The following is a 21,651-nucleotide window of genomic DNA, read 5'->3' as shown; positions in this document are numbered from 1 at the left end:
ATGCCCTGAGAGAGGTCAGGCCCGTGCGAGCTTTTTTTTAATTGCGTGGCCCTACGAGCGAGAGAGCGGGCAGACCCAGGGTGCAGACTGCACGTTTCTGAGTTCAGCTCCCGTCTTAGAACGCTATTTTCTAACTTTTCTTCCTAATTGATGTGATGGACACAATTCTCAACGTTTGTTTTGGAGAAAAAAAAAACAGCATATCAACCCAACACTATACTATCGACATCTAGGGGTTAATAAGCTTGAATGAGTTTAAGGTATTGGGGTTTTTTTCCAGAGACATACATGACAATTAAATCAATCATACCCACCCCCCCCCTTAGTTAAATTAGACTTCCTTAACTTTCTTCTGTCACTTTTTTACTAATAATATAATCGGTTTTATTTTCACACTGGGGGGCTTTGTAGTTTAAACGACGTCGTGAATGTGAATTCGATTTTTGTGAGCAGAATCCCAAAATGGTTTTCTGTACTATACGCATTTTCTTCGAAGGAAAAAACAATTGCAATTGACTTGATTTTAGATGGATTCAACAGTGATGATAGAATTGGAGTCCCAGGACCCCTGACACCTTCTCTACCACCCACTATCCTCTCTGGCCTTTAACAGTCAGAGGCTTTGTGCATTTCAAAAGCTGAACTCCTCAGTGCTAACATCAGAAAATATCCCCCCCCCCCGCCCTCCTTCAGTTCCTTCTGGCAGTAAGAGGAGCATTTTCTTCCACGGTCTGTCTCAGCCCCATCTGCGCAGGGGACTCGGTGACTGGCCCCTCTCGGGGTCTCTAATGCTGAAAACAGTGGAGCTTCAATATCACTGGAACACGAATCTGAACAATCACAGTTGGAAGGTGAAGGGGGCAAAGAAGGCGATTTGGTTCAGAATTTTGAATTGAAGTGTCGAGCAGCTCCACTCTGCTGTGACTCCCCATCCAGGACAGAGCCTGGGATATTTCTCGGAGCCAGAGGGACCACAGTGGCCCTCTTCGTCTGGACTCGTCCTGAAGCACCCCGAGCCGACAGGAGCTGGAGAGGAGCTGGCTGGGAGGACAGGCACGTGAACAGCACCAGCACTGGCATTCCGGCGCCTTTCCCCCTCCGCAGTGCTGGGGGAAGGAAGACCACCCTCACCCGCGTCACCAGGAGCGAATGAGCCTTCGGAAAACAAAAAACTTGTCATGCCATCATTATATCTACACCTACAGGCCTATCCGCTTGTCATAAAGGGGCCGTTCGACTGCTCAGGCACCCTGTAGTCCCCAGCAGGGGGTCCAAGCAGGGGTGGACAGGGCCTCCCTCCTCAAGCTGCTCCTGGGAGCACCAGGGCACCCATAGAAACCCACCGTCCGAATTCGCACCCCGGTCCGCCAGGCCCGCTCGGCCGCACGTGGGTTCGGCCATTTTCAGTGCAGCTGATCTCCGTGCCGACCGATCCGTGCTGTAAACACACGCCGAGCCTCCGGAGCGCGGAGGGCGGCCTGTGTCTGTCTCAGAGCCCCGAGCACCAGCAGGAGTCACGCTGTCTCTTTTTCACTCTCCAGGACAGGTACTAGTGCCTGGAGGATCTTCTTCAAATGCAAAGGCATTTTGAAGTCTGTTTTACACACAGGAATGTAATACAACATTACAGGAATGAAATGTATCCAGCATACATTTTTATATGTGTTCCACGGAAATATGTAAAAGACTAATTCTATGCCGAAGAGCAGAAAGTAGAAACACAACTTTTCAGTTGCTGGTTCTCCTTCAGCTATGAGCTCCCACGGGTCCTGGTCCAAACTTGAACCCAGCAACAGGTAACTGTGGAGTATGAGCAGGCGTGTTTATGAAAAACAATATGTCCCATTGACTAGTTTAAAAGTTCCCATCCACTAGAAGTCATGAAGAAATCAAATATATATTTTTGGGGTTGTGCTGCAGGAATTCATACGGGTCACTGACATATCGGAAATCCGTCGCTCAAGTGCGGCGAATCAAGCTGGAAGCCGAACGCGCGCATTTACAGGAAGACCGAAGAGAGGAATCAATGTTGCGAGGAACAGAAATGATTCGTGCGCGCGTTTCCGGCCGGACAGGGTCGACTGGGACACAGGGTGTACAACTTGTGGAGAGGAGGAGAGCGAAGTCGGGACGGCAGGTTGACTGGTGATCTGTGTGGTACCGCGTTTTTGAGCTTCCCCTACAACGATAAGGCGCTTGTGACTGTCGAATTGGAAAAGCTAAATTAAAACCAGCGATGTCCGCGCTTGCATCTCGCTTTATGTCGTTATGGTCCCGACAGAGTAATACGCTGTGGTAAGTCCTTGATGTTTGCAGATGAAACACCATGCTTTTATTTCCAAGATCATTTTTATCAGAGCTCAGCACGAGCAGGCAGTGCATCGACCGCACGCTTGGCGCTCAAGGGCATTTAAACTCCAGTCTTTTTTTCCCCTTAAATGTCTGACAGCTCTTCCACTGTTAAAAAAGCAAAAAAGGGACTTGTTTTATTTCCGTTTCGCCCACAGCAGAGGCACAGATGGACATTGGCGTGTTTTAATGACAGTAAAGTTATATTTTAACGCCGCCTCCGCTTGCGAGTTCGTCTCCAGCAGAGTCCTTCATCTGTGACGTTGTGCTTTCTTCCATTGGCCAGCAGAGGTCGTCGCTGGGCTGTTGTGTCTAAACCGTGCGTGTTTCAGTGCAACTGTATTTGGCATTATACTTACACGGGTGCATAGTATGGTGAAAAGTGTTTCTCATTAGTCTCTCAGCATATAAATAGAACAGCAGACAAGACAATACACCGTAATACAATAAAAATAACAGTGTACAAATCAGTATGGTGCCAGTGCACAATTGTCAAGAACTGTGCAAATCTGCAAACAGAGAAAAGTATACAAGCAGGACAAAAACAGTGCAAAAGTAATACAGCGATTAATAAATTGTACAACTAGTACAGTTTTAAGTACAATTTAGGCTTACATTTAGTTGTCATGTATGCAGTGGTGTAGGAGTACAGTCATTGTGGGTACAGGAAGAAGTGAGGAGAGATCAGAGTATGATGGGAGGGAGTGGGGGCGTCACCAGCTTGATGGTTCTGGGGAAGAAGCTATTTCGGAGTCTAGTTGTGCGCGACTGGAGCGTCCAGAAGCTTCTACCAGATGGTAGGGGGACAAACAAGTTATGAGTGGGGTCAGACATAATTTTTGGTGGCTTTTGTCAGACTGCTGGTGTTGTAGGTTTCCTGGATGGATGGTAAGGCACTGCCGATGATGTGTGGGGCAGTTTTGACCACCCGCTGCAGTGCCTTGCGGTCGGATGCGGTGCAGTTGCTCTGCCCCAACGTGAGGCACGAATTCTGTTCTCTGAATTGCATTAACAAGAGGATAATTATAACACGAACTTTATTTCTTGTTTGTAGCTCTCTTACAGCTCGGGACCTCCAGAGCAGAAACAGTCACTGGTTGCCCTCGTTGTTGGCCCTGAAGACCTCTCCCCCTCTCAGGTGAGGATGCTGTGCTGCCTGACCTCCTCTGAGAGATGCTTTGCAGGGGAACGGCTGCCACATAGTTGTTCATTTGCACAGTCTTGATCACATTGTGCTAAAATGCAATTTTTGTATTCTTTTCACATTAAGCCTGCAGTGAGCATACTGTAAATGTAGAGGAACAAGCAAAAGGTTTATTCCCTGCAGAAAAGAAACAACGTTTCAGCAGCAGAGGCTTCTTTGGGTATGCTGTAAATGTAAATTGAATTGAGTGCAGTTGTCATAATATTTAGGATCAATATTCAGATTTTTTTATTTGCTTTCCTGTGTGTACATGTATATACTGTTAAGGTAGTCTGCTCTTAATGTGCCGGTTCCAGTGAATTGGCTGGCATCGAGGCTGCATTAATGCTCGTTAGTTTACTGGCTTTGCTCTCAATCGACGCCTGTTCTCGTTAAGTTCAGTTCAGTTTATTGTCATCTGCACATGTGCAAATGAAATGCGCATTTGCATGTGTGCTCCGATAAAAAGACATTAAGGAAATGCCAAAAACATAAACACAGAGCAGCAGCAGCAGCAGCAACAGCAAGTTAAATAACATACATCTTAGAAAAAAACACATCAGTGTGAGTGAGTGGCAGGGGTAGAGTCCAGTATTCTGACAGCTGGCGGGGTGAAACTGTCTCTGAGTCCAGACATTCCTGCCTTTATGCTCCTGTAACGCTTCCCAGAGGGAAGGGGGGAGAAAAGTGAGAAACCAGGATGACTGATGTCCTTAGCAATATTTCCAGCCTTTCTGAGCCAGCGAGTTGTAAAAATGTCCACAGTAGAGAGGAGCTGTACCCCAATGATGGACTGGGCGGACCTGATCACCCCCTGTATCGCCTTCCAGTCAGACAACGAGCTGCTGCCAAACCCCACTGTAATACCACACGTGAGCACACTCTCAGTAGAGCACCTGTAAAATGTGGAAAGGACTGCTGAAGGACAAGTTACAGCAGGGAGGTACAATTAAAACTAACAACAGCAGGCAGATCCAGGGGTGGCAGGAGTCTGGGACCAGCTGCTCAGCCGTGCTGTTGAAGCTGACACTCTGGCTTCAGATCCAAGAAACGACTGGATAAGAAACTCAGGACAATTATCTACGACCAAACGAGCCACATGCATAAAAGCCCTCTTCTCAATTTTAGCCTTAATTTTGTCTCATTTGTATTTGTGATATTACGCAGCTAATTTTTTTCCCAGAATGTGTCCTTTCTAGTGTCCAGTCAGACAGAGCAGCTGCAGTTGGCTTGACCTGAGTTATTCTAAAATTTTGCTTGCTTTTAGCCGTAGGGAATTTTCCTGGTCTCCAATCCTCTTGTCCTAGATCCAACTGGCAGCTGGTTAAAGTCATGATTTCTTCCCATTCCTACAGCTGTACTCCACCCCAGATATATCCCTGTAGTGGCTTCAGGTGGTGCTTTGAAGCACAAGTCTACAAGATCTCTGGCTGTGAAGAAAGAGACTTCAGAAGTGATTTTGCTTGGGCAGTGTGGTCAGAAAAGATGTTATTAAAGGCTGCTTGTCTTATATACTTATTCCTCCAAGTCAGATGGCAGTAGACGTGTAGGTATGCAGTGCGTGTCTCTGTGTATTGATTGGCCAGCAGCTGATGTCTGTATTTTCTCATCCGAATGCGTCTCGGGAGCAGAGCGGAGCCCAAGAAGAAGAAGAAGGTGGACCCGAAACGCGAGCTGGCTGCCAGGGACCGTCTGAAGAAGAAGCTGAAGAAGCTGGAGAAAGTCCCCCCTGAGCTCATCCCCATCGAGGACTTCATCACCCCAGCCAAGTACCTGGATGAAACGAGGTACCCCGTGCCAGTAGCCTCTCACCCTAGGCGTTGTGAGGTGCAACAGTTTAGATGTCCCATTCAGCTTTTTTTAAACCGGCTTAAAATGTGTTCTAATTCCTACCCACTGCTTGCAGGTGAGGCCTGTCGTGTTTGAAGAAAAGCAGGTTTAAGCACAGGCTGACCAAAGTCACGACAACACAGTTCACACCCAGGCCTTCAGCGGTCACGCTGATTAGTGTTTCAAAAGGGCTTCTGTATCATGTAGCGAGACATTTGCTGCAGAAGATGGGGTCGAGTCTTTCATCGGGGAGGTCAGGGTTGCAGATGAGCTATTGATTCGGGCATGTTGGAGTGTCAACACAGAGTAGCAACGTGAAAGCATTCTTATTGAAGGGGATCTGCTCTCAAGATTTCTCAGTGCTGCTCTCGGTTATTAAAACTGGGGAACAAACATCGACAGTATCGCAAAAATGTCCAAAGTACTGTAAATCGCCATGTTGTTGCAAACCCCTGGTCTTGACGCAGGCGAGAGTTGACAACATTTGTGATGTGAAGCAGCCCTTCCTGCTCACTAGTCACGTCACTGTAATGACTGATGTACGGGGGAAATAAGTACAGGCTGTGCAGCAGATATTTCACCACGGACATGTTCCAACATGATCTGCACGCAGAGTTAACAAGTTCAATTTAACAGCAAAACCATCTTGAAGGCGAGGGCAATATTGCATACGAGATGTATTCACAAGCCTGCTTGTTTACAATGTAATAGTGCTGCACCATGTCACTGGAAGTTTTGTTGCCTCATTCTGAATCGCAGGATGTGGTGCTGTGTATACCTGGAAATGTGGTCTATTTAGTGATGTAAATTAGGAGGTTTTACAAGTAAAACTTACACAGTAACTTTGATTGTGGTTTGAAATGCACTCATAGGTGCTGATTTTTTCTAACCCCTGAATAAAAAATAGCACTTCCCAGTTCCCCTTTAAGGTGCAATTTTTTTGAAACCAGTCACTTTAAGACGTACCTTTCCAGCAGCACCTGTTTCACGATTTAATCTAAAGGTCAGTAGGTCACTGTAGTGGGGTCCCCCCTCCTGCTCGCTCATGCCCTGTGGCTGTGTTCCTCCCCCGCAGGGTGCGCCTCCCTCCCCAGCTGTCGTTCGAGGAGAGCGAGCGGCGGGCCCTGCTCCTGAAGGAGTGGGCTCGGTACAAGCAGTCTCAGCACGAGGCCGAGATGAAGGCCATCGGCTCAGCCCTGGAGGCCCAGCGGGAGGCCCTGGAGGAGCTGCGGCTGGAGTCGGAGGAGCTGTACCAGGCCGCTGTCCGGCCAGACCTGGAGCTCTTCCCCTTCGAGCGCCAGGGGCCGAGCTACACCCCCCCGAAACCCGGCTACCAGGCGCCCGATGGCAAATACAACGACATCACCAAGGTCTACACGCAGTAGGCGGCAGATGAAACAGGGATCCATTCTGATCCAGTCCAGGCTTTCCAGTGACTCACATGAAGGCTTAGTCAGAGGCCCCGTCTGCTCAGCCACTGGTAACAGCCGGGTCGGACTGAAGAGCCGAACTGGACTACACGGAGTTGCGGACTGCACACCACGAGCTTCTCCATGTGGACAGGTGTCTCAGACTCACACTTGGGGGTGTGTCCCACGTCGGAACATGTTTTCATTTCACCTGGACAAAAGCAGTGTTTCTCTCCAGGCATGCAACTGTAAAAGCAACCGTGACCTTGAAAGCAATATATAGACCTGCCTAAAAACGACTTCACTTGAGAACCCAGGATTGGAAACAAGATGCCCTCCAAGAGCTCACCATGTTCTGTCTAGATATTTAATAAATTTATATAAAATTCAACACCGTTTTCTTGTTTCCTGTGAAACCATGTCTGGATGTGAACAAAAGCCAACAAAGGTGTGAAAGTTGTTTTTCTGAAATTTTTAGGAGCATGTTACACAGTAATGGACATCTACATTGAATACATTTACATCAGTTAAACTGATGAGAAAGCATTATTCATTTTTATACATGCAAAACTTGCATTAAACAGAGTACCGTACCTTGCGAGATCTTGAAATCTCTGCTCCGATTCAATTTGAAACAATCACAGCTACGATGCTTTTTACATTAAATGGAAGAGAAAATGTCAGTGATAACCCAGTTGTATCCTGGCTGGGTGCACAGCAGAGACGAAGACAGACATTCTGGTTCTGCGCCGGTAGTCTGCCTCGAGGCAAACTGGAAATAAGCAGTCAAACTAGAATGGGACGGGTACTGTATTTAATCAGAAAGATCTCAGCTCAGGTCCTGAAGAAACGCCGTCAGTCGTGTGCATCTCTTCACGAGAACTTGACGAATGCTGGACCGGCCTTAAGCCGACACACAGTTCCGGGTGGTGGCAGAGGTCTGGCTGCAGTCCTGCTGTTGTCACAGCATCACGGAGGGCAGCTGGGCTCCTCCCCCCGTCGCTCAGGAGCCCTTAAGCTTCCCCTGCTGGAGGGGCGCGTGCCAGTCCGCTGGGGGGGTCTGCCGGAGCTCCCACACGGGCACGAACCCCCTCTGCTGCTCCACTCTGGCTCGCTCGCTGTCCCGCAAGGCCTCCTGTGGTCACAGAGGAAAGTCACTGGTGCACAGAAACAGGGTTCACGCCGTCTAATCGCTGTGCCTCGTGCCCAAACTCCCCAAACCCAATTCTCCCTGCGCCACAACTGGCAGGCGGAGGCCACACGGTCCAAGCAAAGGCTTGATCGGCGAAGAGTTCCTGGTTCAAACCCAGGCGCTGCCACCAGCGCGCTGTGTCACCCTGCTCAAATCATTGAACCTCCTCTGAGCGCAGACCTGAGAGTGAGAAGTGCATTCGGCACCTCGAACCGCAGCGTCTGCCGTTTACACGAAGAGTTGCGGGGGTCTGGAACGCGCTACCCAAGCACGTTGTCGAGGCCGCTATCCAGCCGTTTCTGAAAGGCGCCAGGGTAAGAACCTTGGACTGATTAGCTGCTAACCACCAACACAGCGAGACCTTTGGTAGAAGGAACGTATTAGACTTACTACTGACTTATTACACATGCCCTTTCTTATAAGGAGTAGAACTAAGGTTATGTTGAGAAGTAAATCCCAACAGGCTACGATATAAGAACCTGCCGAGGAAAAATGGATCAACAGACAGCTTGAACAAACCACTTGCTGATCAACGGAAAGGCCAAGGGTGACCAGGGTCCGCACGGCGCTCACCTTGGCCTCCGAGCCGCGGTGCCTCTCCCACTCGCAGCAGCTGTAGTGGTCCGTCTTCCACTGCTGGCACGAAGGGGCCCGTCCGAAGGTGTAGTAGTGGTGCAGGCGGTTCATCAGGCTCCTGCAGTGCCTGTATTCGCTCAAGTAGTCGGCGCAGGACCGGGGAGGCTGCAGGCGAAGCACATGGAGGTGAAACTGTTCCCCACAGTGCTCGCAGGTCACTCCTCCCGCCAGCAAGGGCAGAGAGCACAGCGAGAACCCTTACAGTAAGAGCAACCTATAGACATCTACCTATACACATCTTATAATAATAATAATAATTGCTTACACTTATATAGCGCTTTTCTGGACACTCCCCTCAAAGTGCTCTACAGGTAATGGGGATCCCCTCCACCAGCACCAGTGTGCAGCTCCACCTGGGTGATGCGCCAGTCCGCTCCCCACACACCAGCTCTCAGTGGGGAGGAGGGCAGACTGATGAAGCCAGTTCAGAGATGGGGGTTATTAGGAGGCCATGATTGGTAAGGGCCAAGGGGAAATTTGGCCGGGACACCAGGGTTACACCCCTACTCTTTTCAAGAAACGCCCTGGGATTTTTAATGACCACAGAGAGTCAGGACCTCGGTTTCACGTCTCATCCGAAGGACGGCGCCTGTTTACAGTATAATGTACTCATCACTATACGGGGGCATTAGGACCCACATGGACTGCAGGGTGAGCACCCCCTGCTGGCCCCACTAACACCGCTTCCAGCAGCAACCTTAGTTTTTCCCAGGAGTCTCCCCTCCAGGTACTGACCAGGCTCACCCTGCTGAGCTTCAGTGGGCTGCCAGCTGTGAGCTGCAGAGTGATATGGCTGCTGGCTTTACCATCTTAACCATGCTCCGCTCATTTCTTTATCTTTAAAACTCGTATTTAGAAATATCTTTACTGCTATTAGGAAAATGCTATTAGGGTTAAGTATGAAGTGCCAGAAATGATTCAGTATTCAAGAGTAAGCTCATTTCAAAATGTATAACGGTAACTACCAGGGTAAAAACAGAAGTGTTCGGTGAACACCGGCGTATCTGTTATTTAATGGATTTTACTCTGCGGAGAAGCTACCGGTCATTCAGCTAATCGATCCGTACTTTTTTTTTGTTGAGACCACAAACCATATTCGAAATATTTAACGCCAAATTTATAAGCTTACCCTCCAAAGCGCCATCGTGAGCAGCAGGACTTCCGGCAAGGACAGGAAGTTTTGAGGCTGTTCTCTGGTCAGCCAATCACAGACAGGGCATACGCTCTGCCCCCTCCCTCTTCCCTGCGCTCCTGTCACCAGGCTTGCTTCCTAAGTAATCACTTGCCCTTCAGCTCCTGATGTGGTAATGCGAGTCAGTTAGACGCCTTTCTCATAAAGATAAAGGGGGTTCATCCATTCATAGTTCTACTAATAAAATTACTTTTCCATTCCATTAAACTGTGTGCATTTAGGAAGAAACCAGACCACCCTGCAAAAAGTCTCAAAACAACACAGGAGAACATGCAAACTCCACACAGAGGTGTCTGAGGTCAGAGTCGAACCCAGGACCCTGGAATCATGCAACAGCAACACCCACCACCATGCCAGTGTGCCAATCCCAGCAAGCTTTATAGATCAGCAGGAGCTTCAGCCCTGTGGTAAGAGGGAGGAACTAGTCCAGTTAAGCCTTAATAATAATTGCTTACACTTGTATAGCGCTTTTCTGGACACTTCACTCAAAGCGCTTTACAGGTAATTGGGATCCCCTCCACCACCACCAGTGTGCAGCCCCACCTGATGTAGTGCACCAGAACGCTCACCACACATCAGCTATCAGTGGGGAGGAGAACAGAGTGATGAAGCCAGTTCAGACATGGGGATTATTAGGAGGCCATGATTGGTAAAGGTCAATGGGAAATTTGGCCAGGATGCCGGGGTTACACCCCTACTCTTTTCTAGAAACGCCCTGGGATTTTTAATGACCACAGAGAGTCAGGACCTCAGTTTTACATCTCATCAGAAGGATGGCGTCTTTTTACAGTATAGTGTCCTCATCATTATACTGGGGCATTAGGACCCACACAGACCGCAGGGTGAGCGCCCCCTGCTGGCCCCACTAACACCTCCTCCAGCAGCAGCCTTAGCTTTCCCAGGAGTCTCCCCTCCAGGTACTGGGCAGACTCACACTGCTGGGCTTCAGTGGGGCTGCCAGCTGGGAGCTGCAGGGTGATATGGCTGCTGGCTAATTAATTGCCTTAGTAAGGCAGTTTAATCCTCACCCTGATGTCAATGCTGATGTTTCAACAACACGAGTGGGCCCTTCGCATCCTACAACCACAAACCATTGTGTGAAGAAGTCTCTGCTGTTTCCCGTGCGTGATCGATTTTCTATTGAACTTTTAGGATTTCAGTACCTGTATTAGTGCCCATGTTGTCAGGTCATGTGTTCAATGCTATAAGGATTTCTTTAAACTGTCTGGAAGATTTTCTTATCAGCCCAGGAAATAACCTTGCAGGGCCGAACGTTTCTGAGCCAATACCTCAGAAAACTTCATTCTTTAATGACATCCCTGAAATTAAACACAGGGATCTGCAAATCACACTGCTGCACCATATAGGAGAAAACAAAATATTGCCTCTTCAAATTGTACAGACAATACAGATGAAGAATAAAAGCACTCATAAGTGGGTTTATATCGGCTTTATTAAAAGTATTAAGTGGTTTTGATATATATAGTACATAAATTAGCAAAACAGTGAATCCCTGTATTGTATTAACCAAAAGTTATAATGCAGTTATGTGAAATAATTCCGATATCTGTAGGACAATTGTTTTCTTCCCCAATCTTTTTCCATAAGTTTGTTCCTGTGTGAAAATTCTTTGTTGAATGAAAACCAGGAAAAAAAAAACTCTTCTGGGGCTCCGAATTCCGAAGTGAGGGACACGCAGAGAGGAAGTCTGGCTCTACCCGTCGGCAAATTGATTTCACTCGTCACTGGTGGGTCCGGGTCGGAGCTCAGGGCCTGCGTGTCCACCCTCTGTCCGTTCCCTGCTTGACAGGGGGGGGGGTCCTAGGGTTTCCTCCCTTTCTTGCGCAGCGACTGGCCCTCACCGGAGAAGGCGATGAACCTGTTCACGGCATCCTCCTGCAGAACAGTGGAGACGGACAGCAGACAGCGCCTCGTTAGGCTCTCTTCAGGAAGCGGCCTCAACAGGCATAGGGCCCCAGTGCATGGGACAGCTGGACGCCACGCCTGGCAACCAGGAGGGAGTCTCCACAGCTGCTTGAGCCCACTGAAGCTCAGCAGTGTGAGCCTGGCCAGTACCTGGCTGGAAGCCTCCTGGGAAAAACTAAGGTTGCTGCTGGAAGAGGTGTTAGTGGGGCCAGCAGGGGGCGCTCACCCTGCGGGCTGTGTGGGTCCTAATGCCCCAGTATAGTGACGGGGACACTATACTGTAAACAGGCGCCGTCCTTCGGATGAGACGTAAAACCGAGGTCCTGACTCTCTGTGGTCATTAAAAATCCCAGGGCGTTTCTCGAAAAGAGTAGGGGTGTCACTCCGGCATCCTGGCCACATTTTCCATTGGCCCTTACCAATCATGGCCTCCTAATAATCCCCCTCTATGAATTGGCTACAACCCTCTGTTCTCCTCCCCACTGAGAGCTGGTGTGTGGGGAGTGTTCTGGTGCACTATGGCTGCCGTCACATCACCCAGGTGGGGCTGCACACTGGTGGTGGTGGAGGGGATCCCCATTACCTGTAAAGCGCTTTGAGTGGAGTGTCCAGAAAAGCGCTATATAAGTGTAAGCAATTATTATAATTACTAATTATTAATTAAAACACTACGACCAGCACATGAATTCGGGATTTAAAGTGCAATATAAAACCGAGAAGGACCCCACTGCTATTTTGACATGGGAGGGGAACCCCACTTTGTTCCACTGCTATTTTGACATGGGAGGGGATCCCCACTTTGTCCCCCACTGAAGTGCAGCCCAAGGTGAGTGACAGGCTGCACCTTTCTGCACAGTCTATCAGGTGGAGGAGTGACAAGCTGCTTCACTAAATGAATTAAGCTGGGACTTTAGGAAGGCCAGATTGTTCAAGAATTTAAACAGGACACCAGGATTACACCCCTACAGGGCCAAGAGGTCTTTAATGAGCAAGTAATCAGCTTAATGTCTCTCCCAAAAGGACAGCACCTCCTACGGTAGCAATCTGGTCACTACTGGTGTGGAAATTGTTTTAGAGGAAAGAACGCCGCCTACTGACAGCTGGACAGCCATCTTGCACAGCCATCTTGCACAATGGATTAACGCAGGGGAGTTAAGTTTTGATTTCATCTGCTTCCGAGTTAAAACATGCAGGGACAAATTCAGAACTTGAATCTCTTTTTAAGTTGAAAGGACAAAGACAAAAAAGGGCAACTATTTCTTTCTTTCCTTAACACTTACATCGTCTATTTTCTTCGGCTGCGGCCGTGAATTCCTGATGAAGGTTATCTTCCCCATCCTGAAGTCGTAGTTCGGAATGCCCCTGAGGGAGAGGGGAAAACCACCGGTCACTTCAAGCCGAATCCTTGCGGATCAGTGCGGGATCTCGGCTCACACACCTCCCAGGATGCGTGATGTCTAAGAGCTCGGTGCGCAGCTGAAAACACCTGAAAATACAGCGATTCCCTACACTTCCCCCTTTGCCTCCCTCGTCCTGCTTACCGACAGGCCTCGCCGTCTTCATATATAAAACCATGTTTCAGTAATAGGTGTGCAAGATGGAATCACCAGTGCACCGGTCATCAACACTGCCCTCCCACCATGGGGCAGGAGGCACTGCCTCTCCAAAAGCTTTACCCTTCTGCCCTGCGCCAGAAAAAAAATCCCTAGTTCTTGGAAGAACTGTCCAGAAGCCACAATACATTTAGGTAGGCTCTAATCTCTATTCTCAAACATTTTTTTAGAAAATTGGCTTTTTGTTTTTTGAAGGCTCTGAACATCCGTGCATGTCATCAAGTTAATGGGGCGGAGTGGTGGCTCTGTGGCTAAGTATCTGCGCCCGCAGCCAGCAGAGGATTCCCACTCCGTTTGGCCCCTGAGCAAGGCCCTTAACCCCAACTGCTCCAGGGGCGCCGTATAAATGGCTGACCCTGCGATCTGACCCCAAGCTATTTTTACTTTCTGAATACAATGGTTAAAGCCCCAACATGTTTAACAACAAGCAGGTCGAATGAATCTTCATGTGAAGGGTCTGACTGTGAAACTGAGGGCTCGGCTGGAACACGAACAAACAGGTGTGCTCGTCACCAGCACCAGAGCTGGGGACCACTGCCACAGACTCCAGGCCCAGACGGTACCTCCCAGCAGAAGATCCCCGCTCTGGGATTGGCTGAATTAGAAGCTGGCAAACGAATCGGCATGCTCTGATTGGGCGGGAAGTCATTCCCTAACTTCCCTTCTCTAATGTTCTCCTTTCTGGCCCCTTTGCTACCGGAAGATGACCAGGGGACCCGAGCTCTTTTTGCGACACGGAAACGCACAGACAGGCCAGCGTGAGCGGGTGGGAGACCTTTTGATGTCGTTGGGGTCCAGAGGCGCAGGGCTGGGCTCGATGCCCTTCTTCTTGCCGTCCAGTCGGTTCCCTGATCCCGTGAATGCCTGACAGGGACAAGGGAGGATAAGAACAGGATCAGACGAGATGCAGCCCTTTTCGCTCCCACAGTGCTGAGCAGCTAGTTGACCCCCAAGATCTCATCCTGCCTTTTCTGTTCCTTGATCGGGCAACACACCCCCCCCACTCTTTGTGTAAACCAGATTAAATATGACAAGAAGAAGTGCTGATCATAAGTGAGCCCACATTTATGATTATGATGACGGATTATTACTATAATAATCTGCTTATAACTCCTTGAGTCCTAGAATCGATTTCTGCACTTCAGGAGTTTGCACTCCTTGTTTACTTTAAACTTTAGGAGGGTTTGCACTCCTGGAGAGACACGGGGCCTCAGTTTCATTATCTAACCAGATGTTCCGTGAAGTACGTCTGCTCCCAGTTGTGGTGTGGACTGCCTTCACTGGTCTGTACTGCTCTGGACGGAATTATAATAATTCCAGACAAGCAAATGCAGATATGGTTTCTTGATACAATTGGCCCCAACCCCAAGCTGCTCAACAATGTATTATTTTATTTCCACAGGAAGAAATAAAAAAGAGTCATAGAATCCTAGCAGTGTTGCTTTTTCAAACACTGATTTACTTCAGATGCAAAAATACATAAGAAGGTTTCCAGTCATGAAACCATCATTCCATATTCTGTTTAACTGGGAAAAAAAGTGTCACGGAAGCACGGAAAACTCACTCTGAAGCCAACATCCATTTCAGCATAGCTGCTATGGTCAGCATCCTCCTCCTACGCAGAGAATCATGGGAAATCAGTTCAAAGGGCAATGACAGTACAGCTACAGGAGCGTTTACCCAGACACAACCACAGCGTGAGCACTGCCAACGCAAGCTACCAATAAAACGACTGTTTAGATGGATAGGATGGATACGACAAACCTTTCGATAAAGACAGCAGAGGCACCCCAGAAAAACGGGCGTCCTTAAAGACGGACCCCGGCACACCCCCATCTACAAGCTGCGGCATCCCACCAACGTGGAGGGTACAAATCAGTGCCGGACCAAAGATCGCAGGGGGACGTCACTTGTCGTTCCTGCCGCCGCTGTCCTGCTTGCGCCCCCCTGCCAAGCGCGACCGAGACGGAACCCCGCGCCGCGGCTCCCATACCGTGGGCTCCTCGTGATGCTGCGAGCGCCGCTCCGGCTCCTTGTAGCCCAGAGGGGCATCGAAGTCCACCTGCAGGAGACGGAGAGACGGAGCAGAAAAGAAGACATGGTGAGGGACCCCCGCTCTGACCCTTGCTGCCAGGGGCGGATTAAGAGCAGGCTGGCATAGGCTGTAGCCTAGGGGCCCCAGATTGATCAGGGGCCCCTGATTGGCCAGAGTATTTTTTTAACTGACCTGTGGGCCTGTCCAGGGGCCCCTGATTGGCCAGAGTATTTTTTTAACTGACCTGTGGGCCTGATCAGGGGCCCCTGATTGGCCAGAGTATTTTTTTTTAAACGGACTTGTGGGCCCCCATTGGTCCATATAAACATTGAATAATTTTTGAACCAATGATTGGTTAGATGCAATGGGTTCACAGTTCAAATTTATTTTGGCGCATTCATCGGGTCAGTGATCTCTGGTGCAAGTTTACGGTAGCCAGCCTCAAAATAAGCAGTAGAGAAATATTGGATCGTCGGTTTCAAAATAAGCGTGCGCATGATTTCTGTTGTCAGCTCGCAGATTGCCTGTGAATCTGATTAATTGGTTGCATTGGTGTACTTGCATTACAGGCTATTGTAGTGTGTGTGTGTGTGTGTGTGTGTGTGTATTTGGGCTCCCTGTGTACGCGTGTGTTCCCTGCGTGTGCCGCGCTACATTCCGTTTGAATAGGCGGTAGCAGGCTCGTACTCCAAGCGCGTCACTGAATTATTAAAGTAATTTCTCTCGCTTTTTTTCTGGTAATGGGATGGGGGAGGGACCTACACAACGCGTAGCCTAGGGGCCTCTGACCACCTTAATCAGCCACTGTTTGCTGCATCCTGCCAAGGAAGCCCTGCACAGCAGCAGGTACTGTACTGGGACACTAGTGTGGAAAACCCGGTCCAGAGGCAAGAGCACCCTCTACAGGTGAACCGAAAACATTGACAGCAGCAACCTGGTTTTCCTTAGAGGTCACTCACCTCAGCACTGACCAGGCCAAGTCGTGCTGAGCTTCTGAGATCTGACCAGATCGGCAACGCGTATATTTTACGGTCTAAAATATACCAAATTCCCCTAACACAAAGTAAAACCGTCTAAACTGTTACAAGAGCAGCGCTCTGCATTACGGTTTGACAAGAGAAACGTGTAAAATAAAATAATAATAATAATAATAATAATAATAATAATAATAATAATTGCTTACACTTATATAGCGCTTTTCTGGACACTCCACTCAAAGCGCTTTACAGGTAATGGGGATCCCCTCCACCCCCACCAGTGTGCAGCCCCACCTGGATGATGCCCCAGTCCGCTCCCCACACACCAGCTCTCAGTGGGGAGGAGAGCAGAGTGATGTAGCCAGTTCAGAGATGGGGATGATTAGGAGGCCATGACTGTTAAGGGCCAATGGGAAATTTGGCCAGGACGCTGGGGTTACAGCCCTACTCTTTTCGAGAAACACCCTGGGATTTTTAATGACATTAATAACGCCAATGTGAAATGTGTTATTTATTGACGTGTGTTCTATGGCTTCATCAGGTTCATCAGTGTTGAGGACTGAGCGGCGGCTAAGGCTCTTACATTCATGTCGCACTCAATGATGGACACGGCCTTATCTGGTTTGGTCTCCATCACTCGCAGCTCGTAGATCTGAAGGGACAAGGGAGGGGAAACAAAATGATGCCAATTCTGTACAGGCTGCACATCAGCTGTACCTCTGTCAGCACACGCGATCCATTCTAGTATCCCTGACCTAGACTCTAGGGATCACTCACAATTCCAGTTCAGTCACCAACGTTTTACATAAGAATATAAAGGAGGATTTGCGAAAAGACAAATTCCTAATGCAAGAAATTGTATAGGGCTAATAAAGTGATCTTATCTTAAATAAGAAGAGGTCATTCAACCTATCTTGCCCATCTGGTTGCTGGGAAACTCCTCGCTCAAAGATCTCATTTTATGGAATGCACTTCACTGCAATACCCTCAGGTCTGATAAGAAAAAAACAAATTCTTTACCTTTTCATTGTAGTTGATTGCAATGACATCACCAGTCGTGAGGCAAGCGAAGTTCCTCAGGGCATTTTCTAACCTATAGAAGTGGAAGTGTCGTGAAGGAAACATGAATGGCGGAAAAATAACTTAAGAGGAACAAGCAATAGGTTTATTCCCTGCTGAAAAGAGAAGAAAGAAAACACAACGTTTCGGCCGTGGAGCCTTCTTCGGGTGTGAGATCTCTCTGGGAAGAGATCTTATCCCAAACTGCCAATTCTTGAAGGTTCAGGAAGTCTAGAACTGCTCCACGATTCAAAAGCCGAGTCCATAGCTGTCCACAGGAATAATTACAGCAATGTTGTCTGAATAAGAACAGATCACTTCATTTGGCCATATACAATTTCTTGTATCAGGAATTTGTCTTTTTGCAGACCCCAGCTTACTTTCCATGAGACACTTTGACAGGGAGGGAGAAGCTGGGGGTCAGAGCGCAGGGTCAGCCATTTATACAGCTCAATGGAGTAGGATTCCTCTCCCGGTTGCGGGATTTGAACCGGCAACCTCCCAGCCACAGGCGCAGATCCTTAGCCAGAGTGCCACCGCTCCGCCCAAGGAATGAATTGCCTGTCATCTTATCCAAAGGTATTTGCTCTGTAGGAATATTCTGTGGAATTACTCCTGTGGAAAGCGTTGTCATTTTAAGTAGGATCTTTCTCCAGGCCTTAGTGGTACTTGAACCCATGTCTGAAACTGGAAGGATACACTGCTTTGGGGTTGGTGATGTCGAGGAAGTCTGGGCTCTGGGGTTGGAACTTTGAGTACGTTGCGACCATGAGATTCACACTCTCCACCTGGACCAGACCTCCTTCCTCCAGCAAAAGATTCTGCATCATCTGAAGGAAAACAGGCCAAGCAGACAAATAAGTGAGGGCAGGAAAGGCAACCAAGTCAGCAGCTTTCATTGAATCAATCACCCAGCTCTTACTGCCTGGGCACAATCAATGTTCACTGTAACCATGCAACATGAAGCAGTTCTCGGGGCTTTATAAATAAAAGTATGCAAGTGTATGCTCTTTTACTCCAATTGCCAGATCGACAATAAAACCAACCCCTTTTACTTTAACAGACATTTTATAAACGTTCACCTACAGTTTTTTACTTTCAATACCCGAGTAAAAACATGAGAAAGGTTACAAATAAGAAAAAGCAGTGGAGCTGATCCAGCCTCTAGATTTCATCACTGACTGATCTGAGGATCTCCACCAGCTCTTTCAGAAAAGAACCCTCAGCAATAGCTCATGCAAACATGTCTCTCACATTGTTTGTTATGTCACATGACATAAAAAGACTTTCAATTCACACAATAAAAGCTATTAACAATACTATTTAATACAGATGATTTTAAAGCGGAATATATTTTTTCAGCTTTACCAAACAGAAATAGCTTTACCAAAGCAAAGTTACATATTTTATTAAAACATTTTAAGAAGGGGACACTCACCCAGTGAGGCAAGTAACAGATTCCTTCGTCCGCGACAAACTCCAGCACTCCGCAGTGCGTCATGCGGTCCGAGTTCTTATTAGTCAGCTTGAACAGCATTGGATAGGTGATGTTGAGACGACCTGAAGGAAGACTCGAGTTAAACTGTGCGTGCCCGACAAAGCAAGGCTCTTACGGATCTGTTTTCCAGACGAAACTGCTAGTTCTTCATTACCAACACAGACGCACATGGCAAACACAGAACATATTTTTATATATTACATATTTTGTCACTGGCGTACTTACTGAGCTGGTCCAGCGCAGATGGAGGCATTATAACTAGAACAAAAAAAGAACAACAAAAGCTTAGCATTGCTGAAATACATTTCTTTTACTATGCTACATTATGACATAATAAGGAACAGGTAAACGTTTTTTTCCTCGCTGAAAAGAAAAAAGTGAGACAAAGTTTTGGCTGTGGAGCCTTCTTCAGCTGAGGAAGAAGAAGGCTCCACAGGCAAAACGTTCTTTTTGCAGCAGGGAATAAACCTTTACCTGTTCCTTTGCAGCCTAAGCATCCTGCTGCAGCTCCCTACCTGAACTTATGACATAATGTCATATACTGTATCACATTTATATTATGCTATGTTCTGTGGCAAGATGTTACAGTGCAGTACAGCTGCTCAGCAAGCCTGTCAGAAACTGAGCTTTTCACCCTATTGGCGTTCTAAATGGGTGGCATCAAGCCAGCTGCCCAGACCCCACGCTGAGGACCGGGCGACATCTCAGGAGACCCAGCAAAGCCTCCCCTGCTCTTACTTTTCCCTCCTTTCTCGACGTCGGAGCGGTCGTTGGGCCCGGCCAGCATGGAGACGGAGTAGCAGCGGTACTGTGTGGAGAACCGGTTCTGGAAGGCCCGTGGAATCGGGTGGTCAAACATATTGAAGGAAAACTGAAATGAGAGGACAGAACGATCAGCCCCCAGAAAACAACAACGAAGGTTTCATCTCAATAGGTGTGGAGACAGCTGGTTGTACAGGTATACAGCGTGGTTCCACTCACACTTCTCTGACCAATCTGAAATCAACTTCAGCTCCAAATACTACTTTCAGAGATTCCATTCAGATCTAAAATATTTTCGCAGAGACCTGGACTGTCATTGGAGCTCCTGTCTTTTATTATAATAATAATAATAATAATAATAATAATAATAATAATAATAATAACTGCTTACACTTATATAGCGCTTTTCTGGACACTCCACTCAAAGGTCTTTACAGGTAACGGGGATCCCCTCCACCACCACCAGTGTGCAGCCCCACCTGGATGATGCACCAGTCCGCTCCCCACACATCAGCACTCAGTGGGGAGCAGAGCAGAGTAATGAAGCCAATTCAGAGATGGGGATTATTAGGAGGCCATGACTGGTAGGGGCCAATGGGAAATTTGGCCAGGATGCCAGGATTACACCCCTACTCTTTTCGAGAAACACCCTGGGATTTTTAATGACCACAGAGAGTCAGGACCTCGGTTTTACGTCTCATCCGAAGGAGAGCGCCTGTTAACAGTATAGTGTCCCCGTCACTATACTGGGGCATTAGGACCCACATGGACCGCAGGGTGAGCGCCCCCTGCTGGCCCCACTAACACCTCTTCCAGCAGCAACCTGTTGTGAGTTGCAGAGTGATATAGCTGCAGGCCATTTTACAGCCTATTGCCATTACAAATACAGGCACCCTGGTGTTGTTCTGCTCTCGCACAAAAAGCACAACTTTCAGACCTGGACCATGTGGGAGAATGTCAGGTCCTTCGTCAGGAAATGTGATTTATATAAAAGGAGCAGCATACTGGCTACTGCTTTTCCTGCTGACATCCCAGATCAAGGATGTCCAGTTATGGCTCTGGAGATCTACCCAGACGTCTGGTTTTCAGTCTAGAAACCAGGTTTCTTGACTGAGTTCATAACTGGCTTGATCAGTAATCAGGCTCTGTTGACTGAAACTCCGGGCTCTACAACTGGGGCAGGAGCACTCGATTTGCCTCTGCTTCTCCCCACCATCAGGTAAAAGGGCACCAGAGTTTTGCCCCCGTTTATAACCGCTCTTGGGGTGGTATCTCCCCGCAGGCCCGAGCAGCCCTCCCGACCTATTTTTTTGGTCGTCAAAAGCACGAAGTCAGTCCCTGGCAGATTGATGTCAACTTTCTGTTGCTGCTCAGGGTCTCCAAAAACCTTTATTCCATTCCGCCGCGGGTGCAACCCAAACACTGCTGTTCTCATTTACGTGCAGACAGAGAGGATGACACCTATCTTGATATTTACACCTACGCCACAACGCACAGGGCGGAACGTCGCTCGAAGAAGAGTGGTCTTTCCAGTGTTTACATCTTTATGTGAACTTGAGAAAATAAACTCGTCTTCAGACGTCTGCTGTCATCACGACGCCTGGTTTATTAACAAATCTGTCCACATCTCGGGAACTTGTAACAGTGACGGTGCATCTTTCTTTCTGTACAGCTCTGGCGCTGTAGTTCAATATGCGACGTATTAAACACAAAACCACCAATCCTTCTGTACTTACCATGATGAACTCTTACTCTTTAGGGTACGATGTTTAATGAAAACAAATGGTTTCAACCAAAGAAGAATAAAGTGAACCTACAATCGACCATCTCCTAATAGCAGAAGATTATTAAGAGGAGTTTGTTCCGTAACCGGGAAGTAAATAGTCGCCAAGGGAAGTGACCCGAGGAGAAACAACAACCAATCCCCACGTCGTTTCCAAAGTCAATAACCAATCATTTAACAGTACACCGCCTCTACGTAAGTGATTGG

At 48.1% G+C, this 21,651-nt stretch overlaps 3 protein-coding genes across 3 annotated transcripts; 1 reads left to right on the top strand and 2 right to left on the bottom strand.

The window, feature by feature from the left end:
* Positions 1-2,066: 2,066 nt before the first annotated feature.
* Positions 2,067-7,162, top strand: mrpl40 (mitochondrial ribosomal protein L40). Its single transcript, XM_015365830.2, has 4 exons — positions 2,067-2,295; positions 3,404-3,487; positions 5,164-5,319; positions 6,438-7,162. Exons 1-4 carry the CDS (start codon positions 2,237-2,239, stop codon positions 6,745-6,747), a joined length of 609 nt encoding a protein of 202 aa, XP_015221316.2. The 5' UTR covers positions 2,067-2,236; the 3' UTR covers positions 6,748-7,162.
* A 408-nt stretch (positions 7,163-7,570) lies between these two features.
* Positions 7,571-9,837, bottom strand: c22h22orf39 (chromosome 22 C22orf39 homolog). Its single transcript, XM_069182068.1, has 3 exons — positions 9,729-9,837; positions 8,537-8,704; positions 7,571-7,906 (listed from the first exon to the last, which is right to left on the bottom strand). Exons 1-3 carry the CDS (start codon positions 9,741-9,743, stop codon positions 7,775-7,777), a joined length of 315 nt encoding a protein of 104 aa, XP_069038169.1. The 5' UTR covers positions 9,744-9,837; the 3' UTR covers positions 7,571-7,774.
* A 1,389-nt stretch (positions 9,838-11,226) lies between these two features.
* ufd1l (ubiquitin recognition factor in ER associated degradation 1) lies at positions 11,227-21,557 on the bottom strand. The gene is made up of 12 exons (XM_015365823.2): positions 21,398-21,557; positions 19,638-19,770; positions 19,125-19,157; positions 18,840-18,961; positions 18,101-18,231; positions 17,363-17,435; positions 16,926-16,994; positions 15,324-15,392; positions 14,895-14,945; positions 14,106-14,194; positions 12,998-13,079; positions 11,227-11,687 (listed from the first exon to the last, which is right to left on the bottom strand). The coding sequence occupies exons 1-12, from the start codon at positions 21,398-21,400 to the stop codon at positions 11,613-11,615; spliced, it is 930 nt and encodes a 309-aa protein (XP_015221309.1). The 5' UTR covers positions 21,401-21,557; the 3' UTR covers positions 11,227-11,612.
* Positions 21,558-21,651: the final 94 nt, after the last annotated feature.

The sequence above is a fragment of the Lepisosteus oculatus genome, chromosome 22, assembly GCF_040954835.1.
Source record: "Lepisosteus oculatus isolate fLepOcu1 chromosome 22, fLepOcu1.hap2, whole genome shotgun sequence".
Lineage (NCBI taxonomy): Eukaryota > Metazoa > Chordata > Actinopteri > Semionotiformes > Lepisosteidae > Lepisosteus > Lepisosteus oculatus.
Note: the sequence above shows the minus strand (reverse complement) of the source record. Positions and strands in the feature narration are given on the sequence as shown.

Bases quoted from the DNA above. Each gene is read 5' to 3' on its own strand.
- ufd1l (XM_015365823.2), bottom strand. The intron at 16,995-17,362 runs GTAAAGAATTTG...TTGTCCCTTCAG, and splicing joins CAATCAACTACAATGAAAAG to ATCTACGAGCTGCGAGTGAT. The intron at 11,688-12,997 runs GTAAGTGTTAAG...ACTGTTCTGCAG, and splicing joins AGCCGAAGAAAATAGACGAT to GAGGATGCCGTGAACAGGTT.
- c22h22orf39 (XM_069182068.1), bottom strand. The intron at 7,907-8,536 runs GTGAGCGCCGTG...CTGTGACCACAG, and splicing joins ACCGCGGCTCGGAGGCCAAG to GAGGCCTTGCGGGACAGCGA.
- mrpl40 (XM_015365830.2), top strand. From the start codon at position 2,237: ATGTCCGCGCTTGCATCTCGCTTTATGTCGTTATGGTCCCGACAGAGT. The intron at 2,296-3,403 runs GTAAGTCCTTGA...TCTTGTTTGTAG, and splicing joins CGACAGAGTAATACGCTGTG to CTCTCTTACAGCTCGGGACC. The intron at 5,320-6,437 runs GTACCCCGTGCC...CCTCCCCCGCAG, and splicing joins AAGTACCTGGATGAAACGAG to GGTGCGCCTCCCTCCCCAGC.